Below are 27,428 nucleotides of genomic sequence, written 5' to 3'. Positions count from 1 at the left end.
GCGCTGCACCGGGGGGGGGGGCGCATTGCCGATCCGCCCCAGGTGTCAGCCCCTCTAGGAACGCCACTGCCTAGGCTCAACCAATGCAACTAGATTCTTTGCCTTTACGTCTCTGTTGTGTTCCACTGTAGCATCTAGGCTGCCTGGCTTCATTTCATCACAGTATCTAGTCACTTTCCATGAACTGAAATGGTAATTTATGGACTGTCACTGGAAATCCCTGATGAAAATGTAGCATTTTATTTTACTACTTCTGCCAACTGATTTCTACAACTTGCTTATGTCTTGGTTTTATGTCCTTGTTCTCATAGATATTTTTCATTTTTCCTTCTTTTTCAGGCCTCTCCCCGAACATTTCCGTAGCTTCAACACCCAGCTGTGATGCTTCAACTCCCCAAACCCTCACACCTCTGCAGCCTTTCCAGACAGCCACCCCTGAATGTGAAGAAGAGCTGGTTGTGGGTTCAGCACATTGCACTGAAAGCACATCTGAGTTCCTGAAAGATAAGGCAGGATATCGACCTCAACCAGAAGGGGCAAGTTGTGACATGGCCATAGGTGGCCCCCCTACAGGTTTGCCAATGACTTCAGTCGAATTAAAAGAATGCAGCCCTTCTGTTGGGCAAGACACAATGGCAATGCTTAAAGAATGTACAGGCACCGAGGCTCTCAATGAACCCCTGAATATGGACAATCTGGATACCAGGATAGTGATGGGTGAAGAAACACAGAACAGTAACAAAGAAACAGGTGCAGGTGACATGCTTAATGCCTTGCTATTAGACACTAAATCACCCATTGTGGATGCACTAGAAACAACATCAAAAGCAGGAACTTCTGAAACCTCTTCTGAAGAAGAAAGGAGCGATATAGAAGAGATACTTCTAGAAGAGATTCTGGAGAATGACCTGACTGTGGAAAAATTTAGCACCAAGGTAAATTTTTCTCATCTGGGAACAAACTCCTGTATTTCTCATTCTTTCAACCAGCTACATTTGGAGCATGAGGAATCAAGACAAGAAACTACTTCTACAGAGCAGATGTTTTCTCAGGGTGAAATCATGACTGATGTGCCTTCATTCTCTTGTGAAACTACCAAAGAGCCCCACACTGATCCTCCTGATACAGAGCCGCAGCTCTTACAGAACACGCAGACCTACAGCATGGATCCAGACCTCTATTTCACAGCTCCATCAACTCCTACTAAAACCACATACCCTCACCTTAAACATTATTCTTACTTAAGGGACAGTCTTAATGAGGATCAGAATGACATGGAAAATGAAGGACTGTGCTCTCCTCCCACATCTCCTTCAGGATCCTACATTACTGCAGAAGGAAGCAGCTGGGCCTCATCTGGCACATCCAGTGTATCTCCTTCATGTTCACCAAACTTGATGACTGAATCAGAAACCATGGATGCCCCCACTACTGGTGTGGAATCACTTTATGGACTTGTTGAAGATTTTTCAGATGATCCAAGACAGTCTTACCTTCACTTTCAGCTAACAGAGCAGGAGACATGCCCCATTTCTGGAAGAGATTCATCTGGAAGTAACCAAGGTCAGTTCTTACCATCAGTCAGTGGAAAGATGAAAGATGAAGACACAAACTATGAACATATTACAGAGCCAGAAGAAAAGGTATGGGAATGCAAGTTTTCTTCTATTACAAGTGTTTCTCAAAAGGACGAAGCCAAAGAGCATGATGAATTGGTGACTTTCATAAGGCCAATCAGTCCTGAACAACTGGAAACCTTCCACTCATCCAATATGATCCCAGTACTTGAGTCATTAAATGATCCCAATAACATACCTGGTACAAGATGCTATCCCGAAACAAAAGTAACAGCTACAAATCTAGACACTGAAACCACATCCTCAACTGAGCTGCCCTATGATTTTGTTGGAACTAATACAGAGGGCACAGAGAATGACCAGATGATCCCTGCTGCTCTGCTGCCCTTTTGTGGAAGTTTGATCTTTGAAGCAGAATCAATGGAGATTACTTTGTTTCCCCAAGGAGAATCTGTTGAGAACGATGTGATCTGTGACGTTGAAAATGATGATGATAGCACCTCGGCTTCTTTCCTACATTCTCTGTCAGAGTCCTCCATTAATGAAGGAGTGGATGAATCCTTTGCTTATCCAGATGACACGTCAGAGTCTTCTGATTCAGCATCATATGATGGAGAAGAAGATGAGAAACGTTATAGCACTGAGCAGTATGCTGTTGTATCAGACTCCACTCAAGGATACAAAGCAAACCCTGGGGATACAGAAAAGGAGTCCTCAAACTTTGAAAGTGAAAGTGAAATGGAAACTTCTTCAGACTCATCTGATACTGATGAAGAATGTGCCGTATTTGCAGCTCTTGAGATAGATCCAAATAACCTTGCAACAGCAGAAGAACAAATTGCATCCGAATTGCACTTACTGGCAGAGCAACAGGAGAAAGTAGAGGTAGTATTGAGGGAAGGCCAAGAAAAAGCTGGGCATGAAAGAAATTCCTTTGCCCAAGCTAAGGTGCCAGGCAGAAGAGATACCACTAGGCTAACATCCCAATTAGCAGATCCGAGATTAGAAGACCTCACTGTCGTAGAACAAAGTTCAACCAAACCTGAAAAAAGTGCATGGAATCAATCTCTGGAGTCCATCAACAGCATTAGCAGCAGTGCTCCACTGCAAAGTAAAATGAGTCATATTGAAACTGGCACCCCACTTTTGAAATCTGATCTAGACTTGTATATGACTGGATTAGATCAAGCAGAAGACAATCAAGAGGAAATAGGATCATTGTCATTATCTGCTAATTCTCCTGAGCAACAGACAAATTTGTCAGAGATGGAAGAAGCTCCGGAAACTTGTGTTTCCAGTGATGGAGAATGTCTAATTGCTTGCTTTGACACTGGTGAAGAACTTAAAATATCTACAGCATTGCATGGGTCTTCAAACCAAGCAATGCTTGTAGGTCAGCCTACAGATGCATGTTTAGGACCTGATAATGTAGTACAAGACCAAAATGAGAGAGTGTCAGAAACGGCCACTTATGCAAAGTCAAAACCATCTTCTCTCATAACTACCGAATTAGAAGATAAAAGCTACCTTCAAGTTGAGTTAAGCACTCTTAAAGTGGAAGAGAGGTTGACTGAGTCTGAAGAACAGTTGTTAAAATCTGCAAAAAGCGATAGTGCCATAAAGACTGAAAATGAAGCTATTGTTGAAAAAACAGATCTAGAAAGAGTTTTGCAAATTTCAGAAGTGGACAAGAGAGAAGATAGGTCAGAAATTGAGACAGAAATGACCTGTGAGCTGATTTTGCAGCAGCCAGAAGAGGCCAGGTTTGAAACCATGCCATCAGAAGAATGCCTGATTGCATGTTTTGACTCAGATGATGAGCTAGAGAACTTCTCTTCTCTTGATCAAGTCAATAACAATGATGAACATGTGGACGTGTATCCTGCCACACAGTCGCTAATGAGACAAATGAACAGACACCAGGAAGAACTTAGAGACAAAAATAATCAAAAGGAGAGAATTACAGCAAATATAGATTTACAACCAGTATTACTACCTACAGAATCTTCAGAAAATTTTTCAGAATCAAACATAGAGGCTTGTCAAGAACAGCTGTCTAAAGGATTACAAAGGAGCCTTGTGTCCAAAATAAATGTGCAAGATGAAAGGGATTTCTCAACATCAGTAACTCTGGCTATAAACAGAAATGAAGCAAGAGAAGCCCAAGCAGCTGCAGCTGAACAACAGACATATACCAAAAACACTTCTGAACAATACTCACTACAATCAGGTGTAGCAGAGACCAGCAATTCCAATCTAAGTGAAACTACAACAGGAGTAAAAGACATACTTTCTACTAGTGACATTACTTTGGAAAACATGTCATGCCCAGAAATAAATAAAAACATGTGTCACAGACAGGATACACTCATAGAAGGGGAAGAAGAGACAGGTTTATATGATATAGCTATATTAAAGTCAAAATCAACTTTTGGTGAGCCATCTATACCGGTGACTGCAGATGTGAATCAAAAGGATACTGCTGAGATACAGAAGATCTTGAGTGAGAGTGTCACGGTCAGCAGGCATGAAGAAAGAGACAGCGCCTTATCTACAGAAGCAGGTAACGAGTCCTCCAATAGCTCTGTGCCAGAGAAGGTTCAGTGCAACAAAACAGAAATCTTTCCAGTGGGATCTGACTTGGAGTTCAAAGGCAACGAGGGCTCAAGGGAACTGGAGTTATCTACACAAAGGTTTTCAATACCACAATCAACAGACTCCAGCTTGCAAGTGCCAAGAGTCACTGAACTGTCTGAAAGTAATAGTAGAACAGAACTGGAATCAAATGTAGATGCTGGAGACCACTCCACCTCCAAAGATCGACCAAATGGAGACCATACGTGTCTTCAATATGAGAAAAGAGAGGAAGGTACGATTAACTCAGCAGTTCTAGTTCCTGAAAATATAAAGAATGTGCCGAGAAATCTCAAGGAATCTACTCTCCCTATTTTTCAGGATAATGATAATTGCACAGTAGTTACATGTGAGTTTAAAGATGATCTTGCTGCCAAACAAAGTTCCAATTTAATATATAACCATAGATCAGAGGAAAAAACCAAGACTGAAGGATCAGTTCCAGAAACGTATCTATCCACATGTGTTTTAGAACAGCTGTCTGGTGATCTGGATCTGACCGACAGTAAAGATACAAACTCAGGAAAGATAGTATGTGCACTTATCAGAGATAGTTTGATGAATGAAGATTCACTAGTAGAGAAGCAGGACTTACCTTCTCCTAAACTATCTTTACATAGTACCTGTATAAAAGAGACATCCTTGCACACATGCAACACTTCACTGTCGTCTGAGATGCCAGAGAAGGCAGTTGCTGAATTAGGATATGATGCCACAAAGATGTCTGTTTTACCATCAAGTTCAAGTTCTTGCCAGACTCCCACAGAAACTATGGAAAGGAGCAAGTTACCATCTAAAAGCAACAAACTGACAGATCTAGGCCACACAATAGGTAGTCAGAAACCTGCATTTTCCATACATGAGGAGGAAAGTAACTTGGACAACACTAAAGGCAGGCAAGTGCCCATAAAAGATCAGAAGATGACTTCCACATATCCTGTGTGTAGAAAATCATTAGCGCAGCCTTGCATATCTTCAAAGCAAGATCAATATGTAAGTGAATTCATTGTTTCGACCAGCACTCTAACAGACACTACATGCCCTAAATTTAAGAATTTAGGAATGGAAATCGGTACTGATCCCTGGACATCAGACACTAAGACTCAGATAGGTAAACCTGACCTCAAAGTCACAGAAAATGTGTCGGTCTACCATTCTAGTTGCTTGAATTCCTCTGGTGCCTTTTCACTGCAAAAATCTGAACAAGAAAGGTTAGGTAGCCTGCAAGAAATAACCAGCATGTTGCAGGGTTCCTTTGGAAAGTTGGAGGCTTTAGAACTAGGAATGCGGCCTTCGTGTCTTGAAAGTAGTCCATTTCCAGTGCATCTCCCCATTGAGTTTCCCAGCATAAAAGACAGCGATTTGGTAGAACCTGAAGAAATCTTACTAGATTCACTGCAGAGCAGCCAAGCAGAAGTGCTAGATGCAAAAACATCACTCCCCTGTGGTCTGAAGTTACAGTCCAAAGTAGCATGGGAAGAAACATCAGAGATGACATCCACCCTGGAGAACGTTGAAATGCATACCAAAACTAGGAAGGAAGATGGTTTTCTGAATAAGCTCAGTGAGCCAATGGTGGCAGATATTTTGAGAGAGCAAGATGCTAACATTTGTAGAGAAGAGCATTATTGGCAGGACAAGGTAACTAGTTCAGACAGTGGTGAGACATATGAGAAAATGGAAGTAAAACCACAAGATATGCAGCATCCAGAAGCAAGTGATAACCAGGGAATCCACAATACAAGTGCATCAGAAGATGTGAAAGGAAGTATAGAGCACCCAAAGTATCATGAATCACGTAATATGACCAGGCCATCTGATCTAGTCCACAAACTGCAAGCTGATTTTTCGTATTTCCAGGTTGGTGATTCACAGCTTCAGTCTCCATTGCAGGAGTCTCGCCCTGTCTCCTCTTTTTTTCATGTTCCACCAGAGGTGTCCTCTAGTCATACTCCTCTCAGTGATGCATCCCCTACTTCTCCGTGCCCCGGTGCCATTGAACTACCTCTGCCATGTTTATCTTCCCCATCCTGTCATTCAGACAGCAGTATTCAAGAGCAAAGAGACACCACACAGCTTCATGTATCTAAAGCAAGCTCAAAGCTAGAGGACATTCATGCTGAGCACCAGTCATCAGTACTGCTGGAGTCCAAAAAATATTTAGCAGGTAATTGTTGGTGTTTTCTTACAAATTAAGTATCTTCTATTCCTAAGCAGGATCCTAATTTTCCCCCAGGCATGTCCCAAAGATGAGGGGAAGGTTGAGAAACCCCAAAGCCATGACACTGGAGCATTATTGTATATTTCTCGAGAACCTTTTCCTTCCATTACAAACCAGGCATTGCAGTGGTCTCCTGTGATTGCCATGGCTCAATGCTGCTCCTTCCAGAGCATGTCAGTGTGGTCTAGGAGTCAGAAAGGTGTGCTGCCATTAACTTGCTCTCCAATTTCTTCTTTCCCTCCCGAACCCAGAAACCCAGCCCATGCATACTACCTTGACAGCATTCTAGGTCCTAGATATCCTGAGGTGCAGGAACCCAAGCTAAGAATTACACCCAAGTATTTCATAATACAGGAAATGGTACCAGTACCTGTTCATCAAAACTATCTGTTAGTTGCGCTAACATTTGGAAACCAAAGTGTTTGTGGTTGTTCTTTCTGATGACTGATTCAAAATGCAGCATCACTGGTGCCATTACCTGAAAGGGTGGAATCCAAAGTCTTTAAATTAAAATAATAGATAACTGATTCCCAGAATTTGTATGTTCCAGTATTTTCTAGATATTAATTGATCTGTTGGCCGTGCCATGTCATATTATAACGGCTGTGAAGCCACATATTTAGATGCTATGGTGAAATGCATGAGCCTTGATCCCCTCTGAGCACTGGACAATGGAAATTCCGGAACACGCTGTGTAGAAGGTATTATCCAGGTTTATTCAAAACAGAAATGTCATTCCTGAACGAACAAGCTCAGTCGCTTAAGTCAAAGCACCCAGCAGGTCGAAATTCATAACAGCATAAAGTGAAAACAAGAGAGCTTGAAGTTCATGGCTTAGTATTGATTGATTGATTGATTGATTGCATTTGTTGTACCACCCTTCTTTGCTTAAACCTCAAGGTGGTTTACAATAACTTTATCCAAAATGGCAGACATAATCGGCAGCACATTAAAAGAAAAGTTAAAATACATTGACAGCTTCTTGCAGCTGAAGAAGAGAGGACAGGGGTTCCAGTAGCAACTGTGCTCTGTCTGGTACCTCATGTCCCACCAAATGCAAGGCACAAGAACTAGATTTTCACCCCAGCTTTAAATTTGTGGTAGAAGTTCTCATCCCTAAGCTCATAACATTAAGCATTCCAAAGTACTGGTTAGAGAATAGAAGGTAGAACATCTTGTCACCTCAAGATTTATCCAGCAACAAGAAAAGACCATTTGGCCCATCCAGTCTATCTAGCTGTTTCCATCCACATTGCTAAAGATACATCCCAGTCTCCAGTCACAGAGTATGACATATTACTCCTTATTTGGGACGGTTGTTTTGTCTTTCTTCTTGGTAAATGAGCGTACAGGTTGCCATTTCTTTCCCTCTCATTCCCACCTTTCTCATGTTTTATTTTGTTACATTTGTACCCCGCGCTTTCCCACTCATGGCAGGCTCAATGCGGCAGGCAATGGAGGGTTAAGTGACTTGCCCAGAGTCACAAGGAGCTGCCTGTGCCGGGAATCAAACTCAGTTCCTCAGTTCCCCAGGACCAAAGTCCACCACCCTAACCACTAGGCCACTCCTCCACTGTTGCTCCTATTGGAGATTCTACATGGAATGTTGCTATTCCACTAGCAACATTCCATGTAGAAGTCGGCCCTTGCAGATCACCAATGTGGCCGCGCAGGCTTCTGCTTCTGTGAGTCTGATGTCCTGCACATACAGAAGCAGAAGCCTGCGCAGCCTTCTACATGGAATGTTGCTAGTGGAATAGCAACATTCCATGTAGAATCTCCAATAGTATCTATTTTATTACATTTGTACCCCGCGCTTTCCCACTCATGGCAGGCTCAATGCAGCTTACGTGGGGCAATGGAGGGTTAAGTGACTTGTCCAGACTTGCCCAGAGTCACAAGGAGCTGCCTGTGCCTGAAGTGGGAATCGAACTCAGTTCCTCAGTTCCCCAGGACCAAAGTCCACCACCCTAACCACTAGGCCACTCCTACAAAGCTCTGCAATAATAGGCAGAACTAGCATCATTGTTGCCCAAACAGGCCATTTAAGTCCCATCTGTAGACTGCCAGGTGATAGAGCCAGCTATGTGAAAGCTTGCATTTTTGTTAGGACTTCTAGAGCTATCTGCTAGCTGATTTTACTGTCATAACTTACTAGACAAACCAAGCTACATGGTTGTCAGATTTTCCTTGGATTACTTCGTACAGTGAGCTTGTTCCAACAAACTCAAGAGCACGACATAGCAGAAATGTAAAACCAGTCTTTATTCAGTATATAAGGATTTTCATTCTGTTACCACAATAAAACCAGGGAGTGAGTAGAATCTCCTCAGGAAGAGATCGATAATAACAGTAACTGTTTAGAAAGCAACTAGCATACAATACAGATGGCAAGCAAAAAGAGAAAACGTTTTCCTGTCTACTTGAACTTCTAAAACAGAGTAGTGCTTTTAAATAGATTTTAAGCTTTAACTTACTGCTGTTGTACATCTCAACACCCCGTCTCAGCAATCAAAGAGTTAAGATCACTAGATACATGTTACTTAGGCGTCCTTTTACTAAACCATGTACGTGTGTAAACGCGCCAAACACACGTCAAAATGGAGTTACCGCCCGGCTACCGCGTGGTTCTTGCGGTAATTTCATTTTTAGCGTACGTCCGATACGCGCGTCCGAAAAATCATTTTTATTTTCGGACGCACATATCGGATGCGCGCCAAGCGGCATTTGACACGCCTAGGTCATTACCGCCTGTTATCGCGTGAGGCTTTACCGCTAGGTCAATGGCTGGCGGTAAGGTCTCAGACCGAAAATGGACACGCGGCATTTTTCATTTTGCCGCATGTCCATTTTCGGCAAAAATTTTAAAAAGGCATTTTTTTGTAGGTGCGCTGGAAAATAATTCTGCATGCGTCCAAAACACGCGTCTACACTACCGCAGGCTATTTTTCAACGCACCTTAGTAAAAGGACCCCTTAATAGCTGATAAGGTGTTATCTTACTAAAGGTTTCTATAATGCTCTTTTTAGGGAGATATTGCAGTTTTTCTTATCTTTGTTCCTGTGAATCTCTCAAGAATTGATATTTTACATTTATATGTTTGTTCTGGAGTTGATGTTTTCAGTTTTTATGAGTGCAGTGTAACCTTGGTTGTCTTCCGGAATTTGTGTAGGCTTGTTCAAATCTTGGCCCACGTCCATGACTCACTGTTGCAACCAAATTATTTCTTGACTAGGCTGTGCCAACTCCTACATGATCTGCCTCTGTAGACCAAGGTGTTACTGAAGTCCATTTTGTACTAAACCAACCGATCAATCTTTTTCCTTGCAGAAATAGCTAACTCCTGGTACTCTTTGGGGTTCATTTTCAAAAGAAAAAAATGTTTTAAAAGTGGCCTAAAGTAGTATTTGGACGTTTTGCTTGCTAAAACGTTCAAATTGCCATTTTCAAACACATTTTCTAAACATTTTTCTATGCTTTTCGTCCACAGTACATTCAAATCACAAGAGGGCACGTCAGGGGCGTGATAAGGGCAGGATTTGAGCATTCCTAACACTTGGACATTTTTCTGCCATAATGAAACAAAATATAAATATCCAAGACTAAAACTAAGAACTTTTGGGCTAGACCTGTTTTAATAATGACTAAGCCACAAAAATAACCTAAATGACCACTGGAGAAATAAAGGAATGACCCCCCCCCTTACTCCTCCAGTGGTCACTGATCCCCTCCCACCAAATATGGGAAATACATATCAGCCTCTATGGCAGTGTCAGATGTTATGGCCAATCCTATTAGAGCAGGAAGCAGGTCCCTGGAGTCTCCTAGGGGTTGGTGCAGTTCACTGTGGAGAAGGGGACCCAAGCCCATAGTCCACTCTAACTGTTACACTTGTGGTGGAATGTGTCAGCCCCACAAAACCCACCAAAAACCTACTGTACCCTTTCTGCATAAAATCCCAGTGGTTGCTGTAACATATGGTCTTGTAACGGTGAGTAAAGTTTGTGATTGCCATGGTAGTCCATTGAAAACATAGAAATAAGGGTCAACAGGCAAGTTGTAGGTGGTACCTTTTTGGACAAACTTAATTTTTCTGTGACTATGCTTCATTGACCTGATGAAAGAAGGATAGCTCTCAAAGCCTGTCACAGATGTGCTAAGTTAGCCCCCCCCCCCAAAAAAAAAAACCCCCTGCAACTTTCCCGTTGACCTTTACTTCTCTTGAATACAAGATGGAAATGAGATTCATCTGATGCACCATTCCAAAACATCGCTACTGTAGCTTTTTCTGAAAATTAATTTGCCTCATCTTTAATTACAGGTGTGCTAGAAATGCAGATTTGCCCAGCTCCTCACATTCCTCAGATTCCAAGTAAGAGAGAGAGACAGAATTTTAATTTCAAGACCTGACAGGAGTGTGGCTTCTAATAGATTTAACAGGAAAAATAAGATCTAGAGGGGCATCCGCTCATGATAATAAGTTCTTGCATTTAAATTAAATTAATGAGTTACAATCCAAATATGCATAATGTCATAATTAGTTTAGCACAAATGGCAACCGGACCTATAAGAACTAGATGCAGGTGTATATAGAGGTAAGAAAACCTCACTGAGATTTGAACAGTGCACAGACTATATGATATGTAAAGACAGAAAAAGATTTCTCCGATATATACAGAAAAAATAACCCAATAGAAAACTCAGAGAAAGACCCTGAGATGTGTTTTGATGCATTGGTCCTGCCTGGCACAAAGATGTGAGCAAAGAGGAAATGTGCTTCTTCTCATTTAAATGAGCAAAAACAGAGCACAAGATTTGTTTCTCTTGCAGCCCATGAGACCAGCAGGCCATCAGTCCTCTCCAGGGAAAAGTCAACAAGTGGCAGGAATCTGAGAGAGGAACAGAAGTTCCCAGCTCATGAAGAAAAGAAGAGGAGAGCCAACCACAGCTCCATTCAGTTTGAATCAAGCTCGTCCAGCGAGAGTGATGCACCCTACCACTACCCAGAGCTGAACAGCTTAACAGAAGCTTCAAGCCTAGCGCTGTTGGGGGACAGAAAGACAACAATGGACCAGAGGACCTGCGAGATCATTAATCATAAAGGTAAAGTCTGTGCAATGTTGTTATCAGGGGCGTAGCCAGACAGCCAATTTTGGGTGGGCCTGAGTCCAAGGTGGGTGGGCATGGAATTCATGCTCCCCCCGTCTCTAGCCCCCCTCTGCTCTGATTTGCTCCGCTCTCTGCTCTTTGTCCCTCCCTCCACCTGCAAGCCCAAAATATTAAATACCTGAGCAAGAAGGGATCTTAAAAACCCCGCCAGCTGACGATTTCCTCCTGCTCAGGCAGTCAGCGCTTTTCCTAACAGCAGCCAGCGGCACTTTCCTTGAGCTGATGCCATGGCCAGCAGGCTGTGCATGCATGAAAACTAAGCATGTGCAGAGGAGCTGATGTTGGTGTCAGCTCGAGGCAAGTTCTGCCAGATGCGGTTTGAAAGAGGAGGAAAGCTTCAGCTGGTGGGGTTTGAGGATCTCTGCCAGCCATAGCAAGAGTACCAAAATTTTGGGTGGGCCTGAGTCCAAATAGGATGGGCCCTGGCCCACCCAGGCCCACCCATGGCTACACCACTGGTTGTTATCATTGGGGAGTTTCTTGTGGGAAAGATCTTTCTTAAGTCCTGGGTCTTTTCAACGGAGAATCAATGTCTGCACATCTCTCTCAAGCATATTCATTGTGGCTATTCAGAAAACTAGATTGTCAGGTGCAACTTCGGGGCTATGCTGGGAAACTTTGCTTGACCCTCTTCAAAGCCATCATCACATAGTGACACATCTCATTGTTCCTTTTGGCATCATGGGACCCCAGTGGCAATAGCAGCGGGTTACAGTGAGTTGGAAAGGGGGATCAGCCCCAAGGGCAAGAGGAGTCAGTGCAGGGATTTGAAGGGGCAGGAAACAAAATTGGGGAGCAGCAGGGTCTGGAGGCAGCAGCTAGCATTGGATAAGAGAAGGATGTAATCCTGTATTGAAACTAGAGATGGGGAACGGAAGGAAGCATGAATGCAGGGAAGCAGAGAGAGGCAGAGTGTTTGAGGGGTAAGAAAGTAGGGGTGGAGGGATCAGAGTGGAACAAAAGGATGGAGTGGTGATGGAGCTGACAGGGAGAGAGTGGAAAGGATGACAGAATAGTGGTGGCGGATCCCAACAAGTTCTGAACACTGCATATTTTTTTAACTGCAAAGAGAATGGGGATGGGACTTGATATACCGCCTTTCTGTGGCTACAATCAAAGCAGTTTACATATTATATACAGGTACTTATTTTGTACCTGGGACAATGGAGGGTTAAGTAACTTGCCCAGAGTCACAAGGAGCTGCAGTGGGAATGGAACCCAGATCCCCAGGCCACTGCACTAACCTTTAGGCTACTTCTCCACACCAAGGAGACAATTACATCCAATCAGTAATGCAGAAAGATATAGTATTGCGCTGACACAGGGTACCACAGCCTGATACAATATTAAGCATAAGAAAATACTATAATAAAGTAGGGTGTTGCACCCAAAATTTTGCTCCAATGAGAATCTTAGTTGGCACCCTCTCCCCTATGAAATATGCCAGTTTTTCAATACATATTATCTTAAAGAGCCGGTTGTGCCAGTAAGAGACATTAGGAGTAGACACTGCAAAAAGTAACACTAGTAAGACAAAATAGGGGGCAAGCTTTCAAAGATGTGATCGGAAAGGAGTTTCAGCATGTTTAAGAGGAACCACTGGTGCTTTTTATTGCTGTGAGGTGCTGGTCTGGACAAGAGCATCAGATATTGGTGATTTCCTTTCCATGGAAAACTGGTTGGGAATCACTGGCGTATACAAAAGCAACCTCTGCTCTCAATAAAATACTATTGTATAATTATTTGATTGCATCATTCAATGAATTTTTCTATGGGAATAAATCTAGAACCCCTAGGGCAGTGCTGCTCAATCAATCCCGTCCTCGGGGCACACCCAGCCAGTCAGGTTTTCAGAATATCATAATGAACATGCATGAGATGGATTTGCTTGCCTTGCCTCCTTGGTATGTAAATGTATCTCATGCATATTCATTGAGGATATCCTGAAAACCTGACTGGCTAGGTATGTTCTGAGGACTGGGCTGAGAAGCCCTGCGCTAGAATCTCAATATAAACTCTTCCCAGCCAGCAGCGGACAGCATTTTTTTGGTCCGCCAGTGGTACTAAAACTGGGAATTCAGTGCTGGGTCCTGTGTAGGCTTCGGCACTGAATTTTTGTTTTTTCAAAAGTCAGCTAGCTCATACCCGCTTAAATCAATATTCAGACTTAACCTGGCCATGGACTAGCACATAAAGATAGGACATCTATTTATGCGGTCCTATTTATGCGCTAAACATGAACGGTTAGCTCTGAATAATTGGAACTAACCAAACTCCGCCTTTGAAACGCCTCCGGAATGCTCCTGGCATAGCCGGTTTCCACTTCAGTGCTAACTAGTCATTTTTACCAGCACCAACCGATTTTTTTTTGTTAGTTCAAATATGTTTAATGAATTTTCAGTACGATGATCATGTAAACAAATAAACCAACAATAAACAATGATAGACATGGTATAAAGACAACTCTATACACTGCGATATCTCTGTTATAACAGTGCAACCACTGAAAAATAAGAATAAAATAAATAGTCATACAAAGTCATACAACAAAGAAAAAATGAGCATTGAATACAATCTATAACTGTATTATTAATGTTGACAAAATTTAATCAACGGGCCCCAGGTTGTTTGAAAACGTTGCATAGAATTATTGTGTTCTGCTAAAGATTTTTCATATTTGAGAATTGTACATACATTGGCCCACCAAAAACAGAAAGAGACTTTGTGGTTTTTCCAGTTATTAATAATAGTGGAAATTGTAATAGCTAACAGTGTATTGAATATTTTGTAATTACAATTACAATCTGTTTTGGGGAATGGATCCTAAAGAGCTTAGACGAGATTGGGTGGCAAAGCCGGTGGCGGGAGACGGAGATGGTGCTGGGCAGACTTATACGGTCTGTGCCAGAGCCGGTGGTGGGAGGCGGGACTGGTGGGTGGGAGGCGGGGATAGTGCTGGGTAGACTTATACGGTCTGTGCCAGAACCGGTGGTGGGAGGAGGGGCTGGTGGTTGGGAGGCGGGGATAGTGCTGGGCAGACTTATACGGTCTGTGCCAGAACCGGTGGTGGGAGGAGGGGCTGGTGGTTGGGAGGCGGGGATAGTGCTGGAGAGACTTATACGGTCTGTGCCAGAGCCGGTGGTGGGAGGCGGGACTGGTGGGTGGGAGGCGGGGATAGTGCTGGGTAGACTTATACGGTCTGTGCCAGAACCGGTGGTGGGAGGAGGGGCTGGTGGTTGGGAGGCGGGGTTAGTGCTGGGCAGACTTATACGGTCTGTGCCAGAACCGGTGGTTGGGAGGCGGGGATAGTGCTGGGCAGACTTATACGGTCTGTGCCAGAGCCGGTGGTGGGAGGCGGGACTGGTGGGTGGGAGGCGGGGATAGTGCTGGGCAGACTTATACGGTCTGTGCCAGAACCGGTGGTGGGAGGAGGGACTGGTGGTTGGGAGGCGGGGATAGTGCTGGAGAGACTTATACGGTCTGTGCCAGAGCCGGTGGTGGGAGGCGGGACTGGTGGTTGGGAGGCGGGGATAGTGCTGGGCAGACTTATACGGTCTGTGCCCTGAAAAAGACAGGTACAAATCAAGGTAAGGTATACACATATTTGTTTATCTTGTTGGGCAGACTGGATGGACCGTGCAGGTCTTTTTCTGCCGTCATCTACTATGTAATCTGTTTTTTTTTTAAACCTGCAGACCAAAAAATATTGAGTTATAAGAGAGAGGAAATTCAATATGAAGGATAACACTAAATTCTCTCCCATACAGCCGACCAGAAAGATTGAAGGTCAGGGCAAGAAAAACACATATGTTCAAGGGTACCTTATACCACTATTACAGGACCAGCATAAATAGCACCAACTGATCTAAATGCCACTGAAAATGACTGGATAGCCACATACCAATGAGTTAACCAGTTGGCAGCCATTCTCAGCCGATTAACTCGCTTTGAATATTGGCTGGTAGCACACTCCATATTCCCCAACAAGCCAGACTGTTTCTCCTTACATCTCACCTTACAAAAATATAGATCTATAAAACTACTACTACTACTTAACATTTCTAGAGTGCTACTAGGGTTACGCAGCGCTGTACAATTTAACAAAGAGAGACAGTCCCTGCTCAAAGAGCTTACAATCTAATAGACAAGTGAACGGTCGGTCCGATAGGGGCATTCAAATTTCATTTCATTTCATTTCAGAACAGGAGTAGTATCCTTCCACTGCCAGACAATACGATGCAAAAAACAGCATCAACTGGAGCCCAAACAACCCTATGAAAATGCAACACTGCAAAAATTACACCAAGCCTTAAACAGAGGAGGGCAGCCTCGGTCCTCAGGACCACACACCAGTCGAGTTTTCAAGAGTTCCACAATGAATATGAGATGTATTTATATACAATGGAAGCACTACATTCAAATTAATCTCATACATATTCATTGTGGAACTCTTGAAAACCCGACTGGGTTATGGCCTTCGAGGATTAGGATTGCCCACCTCTGCCTTAGAACACCAGTGCTCCTCCTACTGGGGCAGTGGTTCCCAAACCTGGTCCTGGCGGCACCCCAGCCAGTCAGGTTTTCAGGATACCCACAATGAATATTCATGAGATAGACTTGCACACAGTGGAGGCAGTGCATGCAAATCTCTCTCATAAATATTCATTGTGGGCAGTGCTTTTTTTGTGCCGGTACGCTCCGGTACGGCGTACCGGCACCTTTTTTTCCTAGGTTCACGTACCCGCCCTCAGCTCCCCAGCCCTGCTTTCCATTCCTGCCACCCGCGACGCCCCTTTTAAACCTCCATTGAGTTCCAGTGCCCCAGCCCCACCTGCCCACCCTTAGCTTCCCGACAGCCCCACCCCCGTGACGCATTTAAATCTTTTATTTATTTTTTTTACAAGAAGTCGCAGCACCGGCATTAGTGAGAGGATCAAGCTTGCCTCCTCCTGCCTTCCCTTCATTCCTTCTCAGTGTCCTGCCTTCCTGTGACGTAGTTTCCTGTTTCCATGGGGGCAAGACACTGAGAGGGAACGAAGGGAAGGCAGGAGGAGGCAAGCCTGGTCCTCTCACTAACGCTGGTGCTGCAACTTCATGTAAAAAAAATAAAAGATTTAAACGCATCGCGGGGGTGGGGCTGTCAGGAAGCTCAGGGTGGGCAGGTGCAGCTGGGGCGCTGGAACTCGATGGGGGCTTAAAAGGGGGGGCAGGTGGAGGCCTGGGGTGAGTTACTGGACATGGAGAAGAGGATAGGGGGCAAAGGAGAATCACTGGACATAGAGGGGAGGAGAGGGGAGGGCAGAGGAGAATCACTGGACAGGGAGGGAAGGGCAGTGGAGAATCGCTGGACATGGAGGGCAGGGTAGAGAGGAGAATTGCTGTACATGGATGGGAGGGGAGGGCAGGGGAGAGAAGAGAGGAGAAATCGCTGGACATAGATGGGAGGATAGGGCAGAGGAGAATCACTGGACATGGAGGGCAGGGGAGAGAGGAGAATCGCTGGACACAGATGGGAGGGCAGAGGAGAATCTGGACATGGATGGGAAGCGAAGGCAGGGGAGAGAGCAGTGTTTCTGGACATGGATGGAGGGAAGGGCAGGAGAAATGCTGGACATGGATGGAGTGGAGGGAAGACAGGAAGGAGATGCACATGGATGGAGGGGAGAGAGGAGAAATGCTGGTCATGGATGGAGTGGAGGGCAGGGAAGAGAGGAGAAATGTTGGCGGGAAGGAAAGAGATGCACACGGTTGGAGGGGCAGGGAGAGAGGAGAAATACTGGACATGGATGGAGGGGAGGAAAGACAGAGGACGTAGATGCACATGGATGGAGTGGAGGGGGAGAGGAGAAATGCTGGGCATGGATGGAGGGGAGGGAAGACAGAGGAGGAGATGCACATGGATTTAGGGGAGAGAGGAGAAATTTTGGACATGGATGGAGGGGAGGAGAGAGAGTTGAAAAGCTGGACATGGATGGAGGGAAGGGAAGAGAGAAGAAGCAGAGTACAGTAGGTACAGTTTAACATACATAGTAGATGATGATGACGGCAGAAAAAGACCTGCACGGTCCATCCAGTCTGCCCAACAAGATAACTCATATGTGCTACTTTTTGTGTATACCCTACTTTGATTTGTACCTGTGTTCTTCAGGGCACAGACCGTATAAGTCTGCCTAGCACTATCCCCGCCTCCCAACCACTAGCCCCGCCTCCCAACCACCGGATCTGGCACAGACCGTATAAGTCTGCCCAGCACTATCCCCGCCTCCCAACCACCAGCCCCGCTGTTAACAATTTTGTTAACAGCATAACAATAGTGACAAAACCAAGAATAAACATAAATACAATAAATGAAGTAAACTTGAAAAAAGTAGATTGAAAACAAATAACAGAACTACTGTGAAACAGTATAAAAAATATACACATTGAACAGCACTAGAATTCAAATACCAGACATATAATACAATGTTAGCAAAATACTAATGATACACCTAATAAGCATTCAACTAACCATACATATGATGCTAAAGATTTTCTACAATACGGCTCAACGTATAGCTGAGGGACCAAGAGCAGATATATGATGGGAACAAGATGTGCGGTACAGAGTCATTTGGGATAATTTGATGGTTAGCTAAACTTGAGTCAAGTTCATTGTATAGCTAAGTAAGAGATAAGGAACTGGTCTAAGTTACAGTCTGTGTGGCAAGCTAGTCCAGGTGCAGAATGAGTGTATAGTCAGTCACCCTATGTATTAAAGGCTTGGGAGAAAAGCCAGGCTTTCACTTGCTTCCTGAAGTGGAGGTAGTCTCGAGTTATACGTAGCCCCTCTGGGAGAAGGATCACTGGTGGGTATCACCGTACAGTTTCTTTTGACGAAGGTACAGATAGTGATGATCCTTGGAAGGACCTTAGAGGTCTTAAAGGTGTATAAAGGGCTAACTTATTCTTTAAGTTTTGTCTGAGGGCCTTGAAAATCAAACATAGAGTAGCCAATGTAGCTTTTGCAGGAAGGGTGTGATGAGGTCACGCCACTTACAGCCTTCTGTCAGTTGCGCTGAAGCATTCTGAATTAATTGGAGCTGATACAAACTCTTTTTGGTTTGGCCAGTGTACAGGGCATTGCAGTAGTCTAGTCGTGATGCTATCATGGCAAGGAACACTGTGGTCAGACTCATCTTTTGAATATATAAAGAGAGATTTCATAGCTGCCTTAGGTGATAGAGAGGGGCATTTTTGAAAAGGATGTCCAAGTTTAGATTTGGACGTCCTTGCAAAATGTCCCGATCCAGGAGCGGGGAAACCCATATTTTCGAAACAAGATAGACGTCTATCTTTCGTTTTGAAAATACCGTCAGAGACGTGCATATCCTTAAATTTGGTCGTCCTTAGAGCCAGCATTTGTAGTGCACTGGTCCCCCTGACATGCCAGGACACCAACCGGGCACCCTGGAGGGCACTGCAGTGGACTTCATAAATTGCTCCCAGGAACATAGCTCCCTTACCATGTGTGCTGAGCCCCACAATCCCCTCCCCCACCAAAACCCACTACCCCCAACTGTACACCACTACCATAGCCCTTACGGGTGAAGGGGGCACCTAGATGTGGGTACAGTGGGTTTGTGGTGGATTTTGGAGGGCTTGCTGTTTCCTCCACAAACGTAACAGGTGTGTGTGTGTGGGGGGGGGGGGGGGGAATGGTGCTGGGTCCACCTGTCTGAAGTGCACTCACCCACTAAAACTGCTCCAGGGACCTGCATACTGCTGTCAGGGACCTGAGCATGACATCTGAGGCTGGAATAGAGGCTGGCACGACATATTTTTAAAGATGTTTTTTGAGGGTGGGAGGGGGTTAGTGACCACTGGAGGAGTAACAGGAGGTCATCTGGTCATTTCGGGCACCTTTTTGTGCCTTAGTCGTAAGAAAAACAGGTCCGGGTGAAAACGTCCAAGTGCTCGTCAGGGACATCCTTGTTTCTTTGATTATGGGTCAAGGACGTCCTAGTGTTAGGCATGCCCAAGTCCCGCCTTCATCACGCCTCCGACATGCCCCCTTGAAATTTGGCCGTCCCTGCGACGGAGTGCAGTTGGTAACATCCAAAATCAGCTTTCGATTATATCGATTTGGACGTTTCTGTGAGAAGGATGTCCATCTTCCGATTTATGTCGAAAGATGGGCATCCTTTTCGTTCGAAAATGAGCCCAAGAGATAATTTTTGAAGGTTGTTTGAATTTGTGGGATCAGAGTGAGAGATGAGTCTAGCAGTAACCCAAGATTCCTGACCTGTGATTTTAGCAGGGCCAGCCTTAGGCAGGAGTGATAGAGGCGGTTGCACAGGGCTTCATGCTGGCCTCAGCATGTCCCTCTCTCTCCTTCTCCCTACTTGAAATCCAGCCTCCCTCCCAGATCCACTAAAGTTGTTTCATCCTCTTCCCCGATGCCAGCCACAGTAGCATGTCTTAATCACAGCTGGCATCAGGGCCTATCCTTTGCTGGTCCTGCCTTGGTCCTGTCCGTGTGGAAACAGGAGGTTACCTCAACTGGAAGATGCCATGGCGGGACTGGCAGAGGGAAGGCCCCGACGTCAGCCACAGGAAGCAGCAGCGTGTCTTAATTGTACCCAGTGTTGGGGAAGGGGATGAAGCAACTTTAGCAGATCTGGAAGGAAGGGAGAGACACTGAATTTTACGTGAGGAGAAGCAAGGGAGAAATATATTGGACCTGTTGGGAGGGGGGAGGAGAAGGGAGAAATATGTTGGTCCCATTGGGGGGGGGAGGGAGAGGGAGGTGGATATATGCTGGACTATGTGGAGGGGGAGTGCCAGAAGGAGATGTGCTAAACCAAGGGGGGGGGGGACTAGAGAGAGATGAACATGTGCTGGGCTGGAGAGGGGGGCTGGAGGGAGATGGACATGTGCTAGTCCAGGAGGACGAGATGGGGGGCGTTGGAGGGAGATGGACATATGCTGGACCAGGAGGGGGGGGGGCGTTGGAGGGAGATGGAGATCTGCTGGACCAGGAGGGAGTTGGAGGGACGTGGAGATGTGCTGGATGGGTGGAGAGTGGTTGGCCCTGCCAGAAAGAGGAGCACAACAGGGGAGAGAGAAACCAGAGTGGGGGAGGGAAGAGACAGAGACTGGATTGGGAGGGGATGGGGAGTGGAACAGAAGAGAAGTGCTGGACACACAGACGAAGAGAAGGAGTTATTCCAGACCCCAAGGGGGGCAGGGAATAGAGAGAGAGAAATGCTGGACCTGTGGGGGTATGGGAGGAAGGGAAGAGAGAGGGGATGGACAGGGCACATACAAGAGATGCTGGGCATGAAATAAGAATATGGGACACAGGGCAATGCTGAAAAGAGGTGGATAGGGACGCTAAGAAGGCAGATGCTGAACAGGTGGGATGCAGAGAGAAGATATGGAGAGACATGGCGAGAGAAGAAATGTGAAATGGACAGGAGATCCAGGAAAAGCAGAAGAGACATGGACCAAATCAAATGTAAAAATAAAATGCTCAGACTACAAAGGTAGAAAAAAAGTATTTATTTTTGAATTTATCTGTTGGAACATGTCAGCATTGGAAAATATGCATCTCTGATATTCTGTATTTCCATTTCTGTTTCTCTAGTATTACTGTATGTGACTCCTTGTGTTTTTCAGCTCACATTTTTGCCTTTGTATCCCTATTACTGGTCTGTGATTCCATGTTTCATATTTGTTGATAGTTTATCTGTATTTCGCATGTGTGAGCAAGGTGCGTTATTCTGGTAGGCTAACATGTAGGTTTTGTGTAGAGATCTGTAGCAGTCCAGTTTGTTCTTTTTTTTCTCACTAGATAGTGTACTGGGGTTTTAGGGTATTGTGTAATATTTATAGAGCTGCCTTTTCACAGATAAGGTTGTTTCTCTTTGTGTCCTGGGAGTTAGTGCAGTTAAGGTACAGTAAGGTTCTGAGTGTGTTTCTGCACAAACATAAGAATAGCCACACTGGGTCAGACCAATGGTCCATCTAGCCTAATATCCTGCTTCCAACAATGGCCAAGCCAGGTCACAAGTACTTGGCAGAAACCCAAATCGTGGCAACCTTCCATGCTACCAATCCCAGGGCAAGCAGTTGCTTCCTCATGTCTGTCTCAATAGCAGACTATGGTCGTTTCCTCCAGGAACTTGTCCAAACCTTTTTTAAACCCAGATATGCTAACTGCTGTTACCACAACCTCTGGCAAAGAGCTTCAGAGCTTAACTATTTGTTGAGTGAAAAAAGATTTTCCTCCTATTTGTTTTAAAAGTATTCCCATGTAACTTCCTCGAGTGTCCCCTAGTCTTTGTACTTTTGGAACGAGATTTACTTCTACTCGTTCTACACCACTCAGGATTTTGTAGACCTCAATCATATCTCCCCTCATCCGTCTCTTTTCCAAGCTGAAGAGCCCTAACTTCTTTAGGCTTTCCTCATACGAGTGGCGTTCCACCACCTTTATCATTTTGGTTGCTCTTCCGTGAACTTTTTCTAATTCAGCTATATATATTTTGAGATATGGCAACCAGAACTGAACGCAATACTCAAGATGCGGTCACACCATGGAGTGATACAGAGGCATTACAGTATTTTCGGTCTTATTCACAATCCCTTTCCTAATAATTCCGTTTGCTTTTTTGGCTGCCATCACACACTAAGAAGATTTCAGTGTATTATCTACAACAACACCTAGATCTTTATCTTGAGTGCTGACCCCCAAGGTGGACCCTAACATCAGGTAACTATGATTCAGATTATTCTTTCCAATGTGCATCACCTTGCATATGTCACATTAGTTTCAACAATTTTTATTGATGATTCATCAGTGTAAACAATCAACGCATTCAATATACAACAAAAAAAGAAATTGTTAACATATCCTTCTGCATGCGAAAGAGATAATGGTGGCATCATCAAAAATTTTTTAAACATTTCCTTCCTCCCCCAACTCAGCCTCAAACCCCATCCCTCCCTCGCACTTTATTATTATTATCTCAATTCTTCATGGAAGTGCATAAACATATGAACCCTGTTTACAAAATGGTCACATACAACAACCACGAAGGTCAATGTGCAGTGTAACTATGTATGCCCTGCATCCTATTATAGCCGGAACATTAAATATACTAATAAAACCCCTCCAAGCGAGAGACCTTGACTCTTATAGCCTCTTGCGACCTATGTACCAACATTCTTGTGAAGGATTATCTGAATATGCCCCATACAAGACATACAACCTACAAACAGACCACCCCCACGAGTGTTGCAGAAGAGTATCCCCCCCGGAATTCCCCCTCCCCCCCACAAAAAGAAACTAGTTCAGTGATCCGGAAGAGAATTCAAAACAAAGCTTCGACCTCTAGGGGACAGAGACTATATATATGGCTCCCAAGTAACGAGGAACAAACGGCACCTCCGAGAAGATAACCCAACCACCCGGCATTCTAATAACATGAGTTCATGTAATTTATTACGCCAATGCCAATAATCAGGTGGTGACTCCCCCTTCCACATGCAGAGAATAACCCTTTTCCCCAACATACAGGCTTTACGTACTAATAGAAGTGCACCCTCACCATTCAAAGCAAAAGATTCATGTTTATCCAGCAGTGCACCCAAAGGAGAAGGCATTGTCACATTAAATTTCATCTGCCATTTGGATGCCCAGTCTTTCAATTTCCTAAGGTCTTTCTGCAATATTTCACAGTTCACACATGTTTAAACAACCTTGAATAGTATTGTGTCATCTACAAATGTAATCACCTTACTCGTCGTTCCGATATCCATATCATTTACAAATATGTTAAATAGCACCAGTCCCAGTACAGATCCCTGCAGCACTCCACTGTTCACCCTCCTCCATTGAGAGAAATAACCATTTAACCCTACCCTCTGTTTTCTGTCCAATAACCAATTCCTAACCCACACCAGAACCTTGCCTCCTAATCCATGACTCTTTAATTTTCTCACAAGTCTCTCCTGAGGAAATTTATCAAAAGCTTTCTGAAAATCTAGATACACTACATCAACCTGCTCATCTTTATTCACATGTTTATTCATGCCTTCAAAGAAATGAAGCAAATTGGTGAGGCCTTGGTGAACTCATGCTGATTCTGTCCCATTAAACTATGTTTGTCTATGTATTCTGTAATTTTATTCCTTATAATAGTCAGGCTTATCGGTCTGTAATTTTCTGGATCACCCCTGGAACCCTTTTTTAAAACTGACATCACATTGGCCACCCTCCAATCTTCAGGTAGTACGTACGACAGATTACATATTACTTATAGCAGATCAGCAATTTCATTCTTGAGTTCTTTGAGTACCCTTAGATGTATGCCATCCAGCCCAGGTGATTTACTATTCTTTAATTTGTCAATTTGGCTCAGTACATCTTCCAGGTTCACCGAGATTTCATTCAGTTCCTCCGCGTCATCACCCTTGAAAACCATTTCCGGTACAGGCAGATCTCTTACATCTTCTTCTGTAAAGTCAGTCTTGGATACCCCATTGCCCCATGCCATGAAAATGCATGGAGAGATTTGCATATAATGGAGGCAGTGTATGCAAATCAATGTCATGCATATTCATTGTGGATATCCTGAAAACCTGACTGGCAAGGGGGTACTCCAAGACTGACTTGGAAAATGCTGGCCTATGCAATGTCACCATCGCCTCACCAGTGGGAACAAGAAGCAAAATTGAATGCCAGTGGTATGACTAGTGTTTAGGTTCCACACACCCTGTCCCCAATCCACTATCAGGTTCCACACACACCAATATGGACCTGTATTCTGCCAACTCCAGCCCCTGCAAATGTCAGCTTCTGTATATGGTGCTCTCAACCTGAGCTCTCCCTCCTCTGGCCTATCATGCCCTGCTCAGCCCTGAGCTTTTCTTCCTTTGCCTGCCAAGCACAGAGGGTTAACTCTTTTTCCTTGTTCAGTGAAGAAATCGCCTTGAGCATAGCCTACAACACCATCTGCTTACTAGATCTTGTAAGAATTCCAGTAATCAAGTATGGCAGGGATGGGTAACCTTTATGTACAGAGGCCCACATGAATGTCAGTACTATCCCTGGTGGACCTCAACATTATGCAATATCAGAAGAACCAGAAATGCACAGAACTCCATAGACCTTCTATAATTAATAAATAAATGAAAATTCATCTAAAAATGACGGAAACAAACTGCTAGAGTGCCTATTCTGAAATTATGTGGGAAATACAGGATTTAAAAATTGCCAAAATTTTGATTAATGACATTTTCTGATTCCTTTTTCTCTGGTGCACTGGAAGGAGAGCTGCCTCAGCGTCTGTAAAAAGGAAACATCGGCAGTCTAAAGTCTGTTTCTCCAGAAGATCCTCTCTCTTGTGTGAGCCTGACCGTAAACAGAAGGCAAAATCAATGCTGGTTTTAATTTTTCCCCCATATAGCTTTTGTAGTAAATGAAACAAAACAAAATGAAAAAAAAAAAAACCCACAGAAAGAAGGTTCCATCACCATATCAGAGCGCTTTTGTGCAGCTGGGCTTCTTCGTCTCTGTGTCTCTGGGTAAAATCTCTGGAAATACAGAGCCACATTCATCTCAGCAGCTGCAGAGCTGAAAATTAACTCATTATTTCTTTTTGTCTTTGAACAGTGCATTATTGCAAGTTATTAAACGGGGAAGTTATCGATGTGGGCTACTGTTATTTTACCACTAACTTGTGCTAGTTTAGCACTGGTCCAATTTTATGCAATGAGACCAAGGGGCCCTTTTACTAAGCCGCGGCAGGCTGTACGCACGCGCAGTGCGTGCCAAAATGAAACTACCGCCAGGCCAGCACCTCCTGCCGGTAATTTCAGATTTGGCGTGCACCCATAACGCCTAGATGAAATATTTATTTATTTCCTCCTAAGCACGCCGGTTCCGGAGGTAATCGGCATTTGGCGTGTGCCAACCGGTCACCACTTGTGGAAAGGGAAGCACCATATTAAGCTAAGTGAAAGCTGAAATCACTATCTTTATGTATTAGACAGTGAGCACAAACATCACACACTTCCTGGCCTTATATTAAGGGGCATTATAGTGATAACAGGAGGGGGGGGGGGGGTTGAGCCGATGATGTAGTCCTGCTTCCGCTGTTCAATAATGCTGGGAGCTTCTTGAGGCTTTTTTTCCTCCCAACGCTCCTTAATAATTTTGCAAGCCAGACCCTGGAATGAACATCCCTTGTGGATATATTTATGTAGATTAACTATTTTGGAGAGATCTCTCCCTTGTGTTTTGATTTAGAAATTAATGGGTGGCCATTACAAACATAAGAACATTAGCCATACTGGGTCAGACCAATGGTCCATCTAGCCCAATGTCCAGCTTCCAGCAATGGCCAATCCAGGTCACAACTACCTGGCAGAAACCCAAATAGTAGCAACATTCCATATAGAACCCCAAAGAATAGCAAGATTCTGGAATCCTAAAGAGTACAAGATTCCATGCAGGATCTCAAAGAGTATCAAGATTCCATGCTACCAATCCCGGGGCAAGCAGACTATGGTCATGGAGATGAAGACTGTGCCAGAATTTAAGAAAACATGGGACAGGCACGTGGGATCCCTTAGGTAAAGGAAGAGTTAGGGGGTACTGAGGAAGGGCAGACTGGATGGGCCATTTAGCCCTTATCTGCCATCATGCTTCTGTGTTTCTATCATGACCATTTTAAATTGATAGCATTAGCTTCTGCAGCGCATATTTCCACACAAATTTAATTTGTGAGAATGTTTGCAGGTGGGCTGAAAGTTTTGTCCACAAGCCACCAATACTTAGAGGCAATATTTCTCCAGATATCACCACAACCCCCCTATCCCCTGTGACATCAGCACCACCACCTGATGACAACCACCGGAAAAGATCCCTCCATTACAGACCCCGTTATATTTCACAAACACCCCTCCCCAGCAGACTGCCCATTCATACAAGTCCTAGATTCAAAATAGCACCTTTGATTCCCAGTAGTTTGAGATTATCACTAGGGATTTTAAGTGCTATTTTGAGCCTGGGGCCAGCATAAGCAGGAGTGACTGGGAATCACTCCTTCTCCCACTATACTACCAGGGACCTTAGTAAGAGTCAAGGATGGGATTGGTGAGGTGTTTTGTGAAATTCAAGGGATCTGTAATAGAGGGGATCCTTTTAGGGGTATCATGGAGCTATGCTGATGTTGGGGGAGGGGAACAGGGAAATTGTGCTGAAATGGGGGGGGGGGGGGGATTAGGGTTTGTGCTGATGTGTGGGGTGTCATGGGAGATTGTGCTAATGTCAGGGGAGGGACCAGGGGGTTGTATTGATGTCAGGGGGGAATCAGGTGGGGGAGCTTGTCTCAACCTTTATACCTGCCTCTCCAGCGGACACTTATGTGAGCCTCAGGGCAGGTGTAAATGCTGACATCTAGATTTTTTCATACTAGTGTGTATTCCACTAGTAAAATGAAGAATACATGTCAGTATTTGTGACCTGGCCTAACCATAACCCCTTGCCATCTAAAGGCCGTGTCGATTCCCACACGTAAATAGTAGCTTTCGAACATTGCTATTTGCATGTGCTGGTGATCTACATATTTCAGAGCTGCTATTTACATGTGGGAATTCTGTGAAAATGAGGGCCATCATGTACATAAGCACGTAAGTATTGCCATACTGGGACAGACCAAAAGTCCATCAAGCCCAGCATCCTGTTTTCAACAGTGGCCAATCCAGGTCACAAATACCTGGCAAGATCCCAAAAAAGTACAAAACATTTTATGCTGCTTATCCCAGAAATAGTGGATTTT

General features: G+C 44.4%; 1 protein-coding gene across 1 annotated transcript in view; it reads left to right on the top strand.

The window, feature by feature from the left end:
- Window positions 1-1,772: 1,772 nt before the first annotated feature.
- The window catches only part of LOC115466452, a 51,493-nt gene continuing 25,837 nt past the window's right edge, over window positions 1,773-27,428 (top strand). The window contains 2 exon segments of the mRNA XM_030197718.1: window positions 1,773-6,384; window positions 11,287-11,535. Of these exon segments, the coding sequence (XP_030053578.1) occupies window positions 1,773-6,384; window positions 11,287-11,535 (4,861 nt within the window).

This window comes from Microcaecilia unicolor, chromosome 1 (assembly GCF_901765095.1).
Source record: "Microcaecilia unicolor chromosome 1, aMicUni1.1, whole genome shotgun sequence".
NCBI classification, from domain to species: domain Eukaryota; kingdom Metazoa; phylum Chordata; class Amphibia; order Gymnophiona; family Siphonopidae; genus Microcaecilia; species Microcaecilia unicolor.
This window is presented reverse-complemented; position numbering and strand designations above follow the sequence as displayed.